The sequence below is a fragment of the Gopherus evgoodei genome, chromosome 3 (genome assembly GCF_007399415.2).
Source record: "Gopherus evgoodei ecotype Sinaloan lineage chromosome 3, rGopEvg1_v1.p, whole genome shotgun sequence".
Lineage (NCBI taxonomy): Eukaryota > Metazoa > Chordata > Testudines > Testudinidae > Gopherus > Gopherus evgoodei.
In genome coordinates, this window is record NC_044324.1 from 107,925,739 (window position 1) to 107,938,409 (window position 12,671).

The window sequence follows — 12,671 nt, forward strand, 5'->3', positions numbered from 1 at the left end:
TGATTGCAACAAGGGGCATGATGCTAGCGGCTTGAAGAGGGGACCTGAAGGGCCATGATCCATTTGCTGTGTGTGTAAAATCTCCTCACCACAGGCTCTGTCAGCAACTTTTCACATAGGCCCAAAGTCCAAAGCTTGGTTTGAGCTGGGGGCCTAGTTAACAAAGAACAATATTGGCTAAGAGAAGCTGAATAAACCAGAGACAACCTTGCTTCTTATTAGATAAAGCATAGTCAGCAGAACTCCAGATGGGGAGCAGTAACTGGTGTCCTTGAAATTACGGACATACCAGACATTGGAAGGGGCCTCAGAATGTCCACTCCTTAGCGCAGGAAGGAGATTGTGAATACTCTCCCCATATACCAGGCTAGAGTTCATGGAGAGGCCCAAACATGTCAGTATGAGATATGACATGCTCCCTTCCATAGATGCATCCCCCATGCCAATGTTAGCTTTTAGGAACACAATGGGGCACCTTGAAAGCAATTTCTATTGCCATGTACTTTTCAATGTCTTTCTGCTTTAATCCCCAGGAATGTACCTGTTGGACAATCAGAAGAGCTACTTGATTCCTATGGACCCTAAATCAGGATTCAACTTATAGAATGATAGAATATCAGGGTTGGAAAGGACCTCAGGAGGTCATCTAGTCCAACCCCCTGCTCAAAGTAGGACCAATCCCCAAACAGATTTTTGCCCCAGATTCCTAAATGGCCTCCTCAAGGACTGAACTCACAACCCTGGGTTTAGCAGGCCAATGCTCAAACCATTGAGCTATCCCTCCCCCCATATACAGTATGTTGTATGTTAACCTAAAACCATGGGCGGAGCCATTATGTAATCTTTTAGACTACTGGCTTATTGTGCTTATCTTGTCTTGCTGCTAGAACCTATCCAGGGGCTCGGGACCTCCCATCCTGTCGCTTCTCTCCGCCCATGAATACCCTATATAATCTATTGTAATCAATTGCTTATTAGGCTCAGAGGCACTGACAAGCAAAGTGACACTCTGGCAGCGCTGTGCGTAATAAACCCACATACTTGACTACACGGTGTCCATTTTGTTCCTTTGGGAGAAAAGTTTTTGTCAAAAGATTTTGAAAGAACCAGGTTTAAATCCTATGGGAGGATTGGCTCATGGACCAGAGGACAGAGCTTCTCCAGCCCTTTGAGAAACATACAGCTATCTTGTGGGAGAACGCTGACCTGCCGTTCACCGGTGGGTGGAAAGCTGAGATGGCTAAGTGCACCTTGATAGACAAGAGGAATCAGGCCCTGTTGCTTTAAGTGCAGCAAGCGGTCCAACATAGACTGAAGGGAAGATCGAGATGGAGAGAGAGCTCATTGAGATGTGCATCTTGAGAAGCGCTTCCATTTGGCCAGGCAGGTAGCCCTGGTGGATGCCTTTTTACAACACAGCAAGACCTGATGGACCTGTTCTGAGCAAGCCTGTTCTTCTGAGTTCAGCCATGCAGCATCCATGTAGTTAGGGACAGGGAAGCAAGGTTCGGGTGAAGCAACCAGCCGTGGTCTTGTGAGATTAGGTCTGGGCTGAGTGGGAGCAAGAGTGGAGCTGCTACTGACAGATCCGGGAGCACGCCGAACCAGTCAGAATGAATTTTGCCTTGTTCGTTTGACTTTTAGGAGGACCTTGTGAACCAGAGGGATTGGAGGAAAGGCATAGAATTGGAGCTCTGTCCATGGGAGCAGGTAAGCATTGGAGAGGGAGCCTGAGCTGTGCCCAGACAGCGAGCAAAACTGATGGCATTTTTCTGTTCTGTCTGGTAATGAACAGGTCCACCAAGATTAACTTGGTGACCTTCAGGTGAAGGGACCACTCATGGTGAGAGGAAAGGGATCTGCTGAGGTGATCTGCCAGTACATTCCAGATGTGACACCTCAAGATGAATGAAGTACTTTGTACAGAAGTCTCAGACAGATAGCCTCCTGACAAACAGCTGAAGATTGGGCTCCTCTCTGCTTATTGATATAGAACATGGCTATGGTATTGTCTGTAAGGACTTGCACCACATCTCCTGAGATCTGGGGAAGGAACACTTGGCAAGCTAAGTGTACTGCCCTGAGCTCCCTGAGATTTATGTACAGGGAGAGTTCTTCTTGGGAACAGAGGCCCCGAGTCTGAGGTGGGCTCCCCACCCTAGGTCGGACGCATCAGAGATTAAAACTACTGATGGTTGAAAGGTAATAAAGGGCAACCCCATCATTACCAATCTTGGGTCTTTCCACCAGTGCAAGGAGGCGAAGACTAGGGGAGTACTGGAGTCCAAGTGGTGTCTGCTTAGGGAGTATACTGATGCTACCCAGATCTGGAGGGGTCTGAGGCACAGACTTGCATGCTGAACCACGTAAGTACATGCCATCATGTGACCCAGTAGCTTGAGGAAAACCCAAGCTGCCCTAATTGGATGGACCATAACATTGGATATCAGGTCCAACATACTCCGGAATCAGGTCTCGGGCAGAAAGGCCCTGGGTTGGGTCAAGTCAAGCTATTCTCTGAGCCAGGACAAAAGTTGACTTTTGCTCTTTTATCAGCAGGCCCAGGGCTTGGAAGGTGGTATGGACTGTGCTGATGCTGGAGTGTGTGGAAGCTACTGGGTTCTATTGTTCTGGATGGGTGGGCTCCAGTTTGGGAGCCGGCAAAGAGCTGGCATAGCCTCTGTGCTGTGTGCTCCTGGCTCCATAGTACTGTTCTTATTCAGGAATTCCTCTCACTGTGGATAAATAGTTATCTGCTGCCGGGGAGGGCGGGATGGGTGACTGATTAAGATGATATTGCTGTATTGATTAGAGAAATAAAATTCTGACTTAATGCAGCTAAGAAAGCATTAGATCCATTGCAGATAAACTACCATACCTCTGTTTGTACCATGTTGATGCGACGTGACCGTAAGGCTTTGACACAATTGTAGATATCCACAACACCTTCTCTTTCTGCCATGTCTAGCATGATGTCAATCACAATGTAACAGCCAGTTCGTCCAGCACCAGCACTGGAAAGAATTAGCAAATAATTTCAGAGTACTCCCCATCATCCAGAAAATCTACCTCACAAATTTAGCAAACTCTATTTGGCATTTACAAGTACACACTTGGAACATTAACCTAACTTCTCACACGTATCTTTCCAACCATTACAGAATCTCCAGTTTCCCCCTTTATTCCTCAGGATAGCATTTAGACAGACATGAAATGTATACAACTCAAACAAAAACTTTTCAATAGATCTCAGATTATGTAAAAACAGTATCAGTGAGGTTCCTTTTTAGTAACTCAGAACATTCCTTCATGGTCCAGAAACAAACTGTAGTAACAGACTTGTTAGATGACAGAGATCTTCAGGATCACTATGCTCTTTATGGAATCACTTCAAAACATATAGGACTTATCTTTATTCTGAGAGACTAAGGAGGACTATTTTTTTCCAAGGGACAATTTCAGGTAAGAAAATTTGACTGTGAAATGTAGACTCTCCCTTATACTCTGGTTTAGGCAGTTAACCATCTTCCGGTACAATATCAGAATTGTATGGGAGTCTCTCCTGGGTTTTTACATAGCTATTATAGATATTTGAAAAGTGAATTCCATGCACAGCTTGGCTAACTCTATGTGCAGAATGTAGTTAACACATTTGATGGATTTGCCAAGAAATCATATTTCAGTGAACTGTGCCCCATAATGGAAAATTTGCAAAACTTACATGGAAAACAACACTCTTTAGTTGTTCCCACTCTATCCAATATTTCAGAATGTTGTTTCACTGGATGGATCTATTTGTTGCCATATGTTCAATTAAATATTCTACTCAAAATTATATTTCACAAAGGCACATTTTAAATGTCAACATAGCTGTAACAAAATACCATCCTAGTACTTTGTCATAAAATGTTGCCATAGAGCACGTTAAACGTTAGCCTAAATTATAACAAGGTTTGGCTAACAGTTCTGAGGAAAAAATATCTGTCCATACCAATTGGGGAAGTTGTACTAGAATTCAGCTATGTTTAAACATTACTGTAGCTAGCCTAGTTCTGCTTCCAGGGTGGACAGGGCATTGAAAGAGCAAATTCATTCCCAAAAATTAAACAACAACAAGACAAACCCCACAACTTCACAAGAGACTACTATACAAGCTCACATATAAAGTTGTAGAAAATTCATCTACCTCTTCTCTACACACCTGCAATGTACAACAATAGGCCCAGCACTAGGAGGGTTAGACAATTTGACACGACGTATAAATGAAAGGAGGCCTGTGGCATTGTAAGGAACTCCATGATCTGGCCAGCCTGTGAAATGGAACTGTTTAAGTTCACGGATTTCATTGTAACCTCTCTGCCAAAGACAAAAATAATATTTTGAAAGAAGTTATTAAACTCGAAATATTCAACACCCAAAATATTCTCTGGGTCAAGCAATGACAATACTGCCAGAATCTACATACTGTCTTCTCAAACTAATTTAAGCAAAGAACATGGCATTCTATGTTTAAAGGAAAACTGATTTTACAATGGAATATAAACACGGCTATTAATAAATTGCTCGTTCATCTTTATCACATATACATAAAAAGAGGAGAATCTATACTAAACTGCTTGGCATCTTATCCCATAAGTCTTATATAGTATAATGGCGCCATAGTGTGATATTTTGATAACGTATTGCAAACCTGAAACACATAATACTTATATTTGCTATTAAAGTATGCTAGACCAACTGTTCTAATAGTTTTTAGAGTCAACACAAAAAAGCATTTTACTGATATTTCTATATATATAATTATGATTCTCCAACCTGTGCAGACAGGTGTAACAGTTCTACCAGAAGACTACAGCTGTTCCACACCAGCTAGTATTTGCTATCTCATATTCATTTATGTTATACTCTTAGCCCTGGTCTAAACTATGGGATTAGGTCGAATTTAGTCGCATTAGGTCAATTTAAAAATGACTGCGTCCACACAACCAATCCTGTTCTGTCAACCTAAAGGGCTCTTAAAATTGACTTCTGTACTTCTCCCTGATAAGGGGAGTAGCGCTAAAAATCAACCTTTCTGGGTCGAATTTAGGGTAGTGCAGATGCAAATCGACGGTATTGGCCTTCGGGAGCTATGCCAGAGTGCTCCATTGCGACTGTTCTGGACAACACTTTGAACTCCTATGCATTAGCCAGGTACACAGGAAAAGCCCTGGGAACTTTTGAATTTCATTTCCTGTTTGGTCAGCATGGTGAACTCGGCAGCACTCAGCAGCACAGGTGACCATGCAGTCCCCCACCAGAATGGTAGAGTGTAGAATACTTCTACGCTCCCCATATCATCTCCATCCCTGAGGTTATTGCAGATTAGAAGGTGAAAAAAATGCACTGGCGATGACATGTTTTCCGAGCTCATGCAGTCCTCCTGCACTGACAGGGCACAGCTTAATGCATGGAGGCATTCAGTGGCAGAGGCCAGGAAAGAATTAAGTGAGCACAAAGAGTGGAGGCAGGACGCGATGCTGAGGCTAATGGGGAAGCAAATGGATATGATGAAGCATCTGTTGGAGCTGCAGGAAAGCCAACAAGAGCACAGACCCCCGCTGCATTCACTGTATAACCGCCTCCCCTCCTCCCCATGTTCCACAGCCTCCTCACCCATATGCCCAAGAACGTGGGGGGGGGGGGGGGGCGGCGGGGAGAAAGAGGCTCTGGGCATCCAGCCACTCCACTGCAGAGGATGGCCCAAGCAACAGAAGGCTGTCATTCAAAGAGTTTGATTTTTAGTGTGGCTACAATAAGCAATGTGGCCTTGTCTTTCCCTCCTCCCCCACCCCAACTGGGTTACCCTGTCCATTATCTCTCTTTTTTTTAAATAAAGAAAGAATACATGGTTTCAAAACAATAGTTACTTTATTTCGAAGGGGGGAGGGTGGCTGGCTTACAGGGAATTAAAATCAACAAAAGGGGCGGGTTTGCATCAAGGAGAAACACAGACAACTGTCACACCAAAGCCTGGCCAGTCATGAAACTGGTTTTCAAAGCCTCTCTGATGCGCAGCACGCCTTGCTGTGCTCTTCTAATCACCCTGGTGTCAGGCTGCTCATAATCGGACTCCAGGCGTTTTGTCTCAACCTCCCACCCTCACCATAAACGTCTCTCCCTGACTCACAGATATTATGGCGCACACAGCAAGCAGCAATAACAACGGGAATGCTGGTTGCGCTGAGGTCTGCCCTAATCAGCAAACAGAACCAGCGAGCTTTTAAACATCCAAAGGCACATTCTACCACGAACTGCTTCTTACTACTGTCCAGGCTTCATGAGCCATGGGACCAAGGAGTAGGCTGGGGTAGGTGCGACCATGCGATGCTGCCATGGCATGGTGTCTGCATAGGTAACCCAGGAAAAAAGGCGCAAAACAACTGTCTGCGTTCACGGAGGGACGACTGACCACATGTACCCAAAACCACCCACAACAATGTTTTTGCCCCATCAGGCACTGGGAGCTTAACCCAGAATTCCAATGGGCAACGGAGACTGTGGGATAGCTACCCGCAGTGCACCGCTCCGTAAGTCGATGCTAGCCATGGTAGTGAGGACGCACTCTGCCGACTTAATGCGCTTAGTGGGGACATACGCAATTGACTGGATAAAATCAATTTCTAAAAATCGACTTCTATAAAATCGACCCCTAATTTCGTACTGTAGACATACCCTAAGTAATGAACAAGTCAGGATATTGGAGCAACATTAACTTCTGTAAGGGTCAGGACATGCCCCAGTGAATGGAAGATTGTTAAGAACAAGTTACTTGGGCCCAGCGAACAGGCTCATTTTTAAGGTCAGGAAGGGAAGTGTACAACACCAGTCAAAACAAATTATTGAAGTACAAAAGCTGTGGGTATATGAATGATTGGGAACCAGTGATATAACACATTCCTCCTATGGTAAAATAAATTCGGCATTATGGAATTGTTAAATAGGCAGAATGATTTGGTATTGTACTTGTGAAAGACACTGTTTAACAAACTGAACTGCAAAATAGCAATATTCTGATGATGTCTTTCAAAGAGCTTACCCTTTCAAGGGTGAACGTCCTGACTACATACTCTGCAAGTGGCTCCATTTCCACACAAGTCACTTTGAAGTCCCCATAAACTTCGGTGTCATCAGGCCAGTACTTATAGCACTTGACCTAAAAACAAAATTAAAAGGCCCCTTAAAGCATATGAAAGTGAAAGCATGTCAAATAGTAACTTAACAATTTATATCAAAATTACTTTCAAAATGATGTAGTCATATGAACCCTACTGTGGACCAGATGCACCAACTGTCAATCAAGTACTGTGAAAGCTGTTCATAATGTTAGTGTTAAGTGTTTATGCTGATTTACACATCTCTCCACAAAGGAGAAATAAACTTTCTGAATTAGTGAATCTGAATTCTATAGTTTTCTAGTAAGGAAAGTATATTTTTCACTGGTTTTAATTAATGCAGTGGGATGTTTTCCATTTCAATAATTATGCTGTTGTAAAACAATCTCAGGTGTTTTATTAAAGTAATTCTCAAGAGAGTGGCTAATCCTAAAATGCAAAATAATCTGCTGATTTCTATCTGCTGTTAAAGATGATGTGCACTTGTTGTCTAGTCAGCTAGCTGTGATCATCTGAGCGTAGAGTAATATACAAATGTTTCTTATGCACTATATTGTATTATGGATTGAGGCAGCATTGTTCCCTATTCATTAAAATAGCATGGCAACAGCCTGATTCGTTGGGTCTTTTCTTTATAAAGCAGCCATATTATATAATGCTACTTCATGTTGCAAGGATATATGAACTCCCCTTCATTCCCAGAGTGAAGGGTGTTTTTCAAAAGACTTTTCTGTATTTTCTTCGGCAATGATAAACAGCAGTTTGAGAGGCTATTCTTAGGATATAACATTTTAAAAATAAAGTTCCTTACCCGTCCAACTTCAACTAAATTTGTAACCATCACAACACAAGCTGACTGTTCCTGCCATATCATTCTCCAGAAATCGTACACTGTTTCATGGACTGGACCTGGAAAAAAAAACATTTAGCACTGTGTAATAAAACTACTACCTGACTGAACACTAAAACCAAAATCTTTTAGCATAGGCATTTGATATGCAGAAAGTTATTTGCTCAGATATGAAAGGATCTAATAATCCCTACCGAATTGCAGCATTATATTGATGACGTTCTTAAACCATAATGTTATTCATAATTGAGGCACAAGTGTCTCAATTTAACCAAATTACCACTTGAAAGATATTAAAGTGTAAGTGCTCAGACACTGTAGTAGCTACTCAGACAGTATGATAGAAGCCATATGTGGATATAATTTTTTAGTTTTGTTTTAACACTTGTTAATTAAGGTGGTTGTAAATTCTAGTGTAGAAACTACACAAACATTTGATTGAGGACACAAACACTTGCTTCTACTTATGTTTGATCGCAGGCTGTAGCCAAGGTCTAAATAATGACATGGTTGTGCCCTGTACGGACAATAATTTATAATTGTATTAATTAAATGTGCTAAAACACAACTAAATGTTCAGGTGCAAACATAATCGATAAAGGTAGGTAGGCATATATAGATTCCATTAGAGCCCAAAGAAAAGGACTTTGCACTGATATATGACAAAAACTTATGGGCCAAATTGTTAAAAAGGTTTCCATTTAGTCTCTAATTTTGCAGGTACAATCAACTACAAGTCCAAATTATTAGATTTAGACATCTAATTACTTCATTTGTGACCATAATTGAGTAGCAACGACAAAATCATATTATTTATGCCTGTAATTGGTTGCAAATGCATAATTAGAGGCAGTCTTTAAAATGTGGCCCTGTATTATGAAATGGAAACAATTTAGTCAAATCTGTTTACTTTTCTACAACTTGCATAGCTTCACCTGAGGTGTGAAGTGATTGATTTATACAGAAAATGGAAGCCTCCTCCTCTCCTGTCCTTTTCCTTCCAGAGTGTTGAATTTGGAAGACTTTCCTCACTTCTCTCTGCTAACAGCCTCACTAGTCAAAGCTCCCCGGGAAAGACAGCCCATCTTTGGTCTCAGCTTGTCAAAAAACTACTTCAATGGTGGTAACTATGTCATTATTTACCCCAGCAATACTGGTCTTGGACCAATACCACACAGCTTCATAACATATAGTACTATGAGAAGACAAACACCTAAGATAGGCTGAAATTTTCCTTTTCTTTCAGCCCTTCCCTGACTTACCCTCAAATTGCAAATGACTGTAGTAACTATTGACTAGATTTATATGGGAAAAAAGTAATAGGACGAATAAGAGTTGCATTAATTTGTTGCACTAAATATTGAGTAAGTTAATTTATGCATGCTCCATGTAGGCAAATTATTTTAGATTGCTGCAGCACAGAAGGATAAACAGTGGCTGCTGCAAACTATACACTACATACCAAATCTGGTTCCATTTTTATATCGTACATAAAAGGGTAGAGTCTACTGATTGTTATGGAGCAGGTTTGCTGGGTGACATTGCTCTGGAAGATTCTTACCTTGGGTTGCAATGTAGTGACTTGGTCTTTGATAGCCCTAAAACAGAAAAATAAGTTGGTTTCTATACTTTAATACCAACCAGAGCAAGCTAGGGAGGGGAAAATGAAGGCATAATGGACTGTAAGACAGCTTAGCTATAGAAAACCTTTTCAGAACAGACTAGTAGCTAAGAACTGTGTATAGGTCAGGGGCGGCTTCGTCAGCCCAGGCAAGTGAGGCACAGCCTAATTAAGAATTCCCAAAAGGTACAAAACACATTTTGCATACTCTTTTTTTAAAAATTGATAAATATATACAGATTTAAGGACAAATTATGATTTGATTTAAATGTCACAACTCTCTCTCTCCCCAGTGGCGAAATGCAGTACCAGAAAGTTTGAAGGACATAGTGCTGTTCAGATCTTGGTATAGCTAATTGTGCTTCCGGAAGCTGCCTTGTTATCATGGCAATTTACCACACCCACAAGTCACTTTTTAAAGGCATTGCTATGGTAACCACTGATTGGTGAGGCCACGGGCAGGACTGTAGCAGTTAGGCCCAGGAAGCAGGAAGTTTGCAGGGGACAGGCCTTCTGGCTTCTTGCACACACTGACCTCACTCCTCCCCCCCCAGCCTCATCCCCCCACAGGGTGAGCTCAGAGAAGCTGCTGCTGAGCCCTGCAGCCTACTTCATGTTCCACCTCCCCATGCAAGCTGGGTAGCAGTGGCAGTGGTGGCAGGTTCAGCTCCCAAATCTGCCTGCTGTTTCTTCACTATCAATAAGGTAACCTTTATTTCTACCCCGGGGTAGAAATAACTATTTTGTGATTTGTGCCTCACCTGTCAAAAAAGTCAAGAGCCGCCACTGACTAGCTCATAACAAACAGATCAATTAAGTCTGAAAAGGTTCCAATGGTAACAAATAAAATGGAAAAATTAACATTGAAACTGAGCATACTTGTACTGTAACAGTAAAAATTAGCGTAGTCAGGTCACTAGGGTTATTAATTAGTCCTTTTTTGACACCCCCTTTCTCTGCTGAGTGCATCGGGCGGCTTATTTTAAATTTAGTGAAAATGATCTTTGCCTTCACATCACCAAAAGTGATTAGTCCTTGTTGCCATAAGCAATGAAACGAGAATATAATTTTCATTTTCTTATCAAAATAATTTTAATTACAAATGCACAAAAATGTCTATTAGAGCCATACATAATAATAACACAACATTCCAATGTTAGAGCTGGACAATGTGTGCGTGCGTAGAATGAATGCCCTGCTGCATTTGGGTACAATAGAAAGTTTTGCAAAATGTTTTCAATATTATACAGAGTCTGTGCCCGTGTATTATATTGCACATGATACACACACATGTATATACACACACACATATACAGAAACAAACCTGTACAACTGAACCCTTCCAGCTAGCTGGCTAAGTTCTAGTGCTTGCTTGTCTGCACATCATCAACTGTCAATTATTAGAATGTGAACTGCAAGATGAATGGATTCTGTACTAAATTAACTCGTAAAAAACTTATTCAGGCTGGTACTAGTAATAAGATAGAAAGATCAGGGTTGTAGGAAGGAACTAAATTTAGTAGAGCTAGTATGAGAGGAAGTGGTATAAGTGATGTGATATTCTGTGAGAATGTGAGAGAAATAACCATAGCTATTTGCTGGGTTATAGTCTTACTAAGCCAACAGGGTCAAACATTCATTAGAGGAATCATGGATCTTTATACTCCTTGTATCCCCTTGTTGCCACTAAACTGACAGATTTTCACATATCCATGCAATTTGAACCCTCTCTCTGAGAACTGTTTAATCATCCTTGCCAACGATTGATTACCTTCCTTTGCAGCTCATAAAAATCCTTTTGAACAGTATTTTATTTGTGTTTTTAGAATGGACTGGCTTACTCAATATTCTTAAAAAACACCCCGGAAGGACAATCCAATCCCCCATGAGGTTTTAATATCCAGCTCCAACTTCAAATTACACAAGTTTAACACAGTGCTATACTCTCTTTATACACCATGTTTTCAGGAACAAGTAAAAAATATTTTCAGCAAAGAGCCAATGTAAGTTTGTGGTCTTCCTCCTTGGTTATGATGAGATGGTGTTTTTGTCTACATGGGATAACAATACCTCTGAGAAACGGAATTTATCACAAATCAGGGGAAACATTTTGTGGAAATCCTTTGTCAAAATATCTCTGGTCCTACACATATCACAGTAGCGGAGATAAGAAATTCAGTGCTATACGTGTAGCAGAAACTTTATATCCTAGAAAGTCTCACGTTTTACAAACCACCACTGGAAGGGAAAAGAGTTAGTGTGGTGCTACATATAAAAGAAGCTGAGAAAAATACAGCCCTTTAAAACACACCCAGTAAATACTCTGGGTGATATTATTTTTACAGGTCTTTCATTCATCCATATTATTTGCCCTCCCAGCCTCTTTCTTCTCAAGGTTTCGGTTAAACAAGGTTATATTTTCTGGACCAATATACATGGCAGATCTCTTAAGATTCCTGTTCCTTTGAACTCCTGACAAAATGTGGAAATTCAAATTTGAAAAAAGATGTACAGTGATATTATGTAGAAATCAAGAAACTTATACTACATTTCTAAAATATTATAAATATATATGTTTGTGTATATACTGTATAATATCCAATTGTCACCTGAAGATCAAATATTAATTACATATTCAGCTTGATGACTATTGCCCTTAAGGAAATAAATAAGGCTATCCTCCCCAACTCCTTTCCAAGCCATCTATTAGAAACACCACTTTGATACATTTTCAGAACCACTACTTTACAGCATACTATCCAGCTTCTCACATAAAAATGGGAGGGGAAAATAAAAGCTAGTAACCAAAACCATCCAAAATAAAATTTAAGTTAACAGCAACTTCTCTTAAAGAGGAAGTTTATCTGGTTTATGTAACTATACCTAGAACTATGTTAACAGTCTAAGTGATCTCTTTAACACAGGTACATACATAAAGTATTTACACAAAAGAAAATGGGAAAAAAAAGAACAGATATTACATGAGGTAAATTAAATGAAGCATGCGTTGATATCTAGTAATAAAAATAGAAAAGTAAAGTAATTA

The 12,671-nt window shown here is 40.8% G+C and overlaps 1 protein-coding gene across 16 annotated transcripts in view; it reads right to left on the reverse strand.

The window, feature by feature from the left end:
* The window catches only part of PTPRK (protein tyrosine phosphatase receptor type K), a 626,320-nt gene that overhangs the window by 13,418 nt on the left and 600,231 nt on the right, over positions 1-12,671 (reverse strand). For 8 of the 16 annotated variants that reach the window (XM_030556279.1, XM_030556266.1, XM_030556271.1 and 5 more), the window contains 5 exons: positions 9,566-9,602; positions 7,966-8,063; positions 7,079-7,195; positions 4,187-4,356; positions 2,879-3,014 (listed from right to left, as the gene is read on the reverse strand). In XM_030556279.1, the coding sequence (XP_030412139.1) occupies positions 2,879-3,014; positions 4,187-4,356; positions 7,079-7,195; positions 7,966-8,063; positions 9,566-9,602 (558 nt within the window). The remainder of the gene's footprint in view (positions 1-2,878; positions 3,015-4,186; positions 4,357-7,078; positions 7,196-7,965; positions 8,064-9,565; positions 9,603-12,671) is intronic. The other 8 variants (XM_030556280.1, XM_030556281.1, XM_030556267.1 and 5 more) reach the window with 1 other exon arrangement.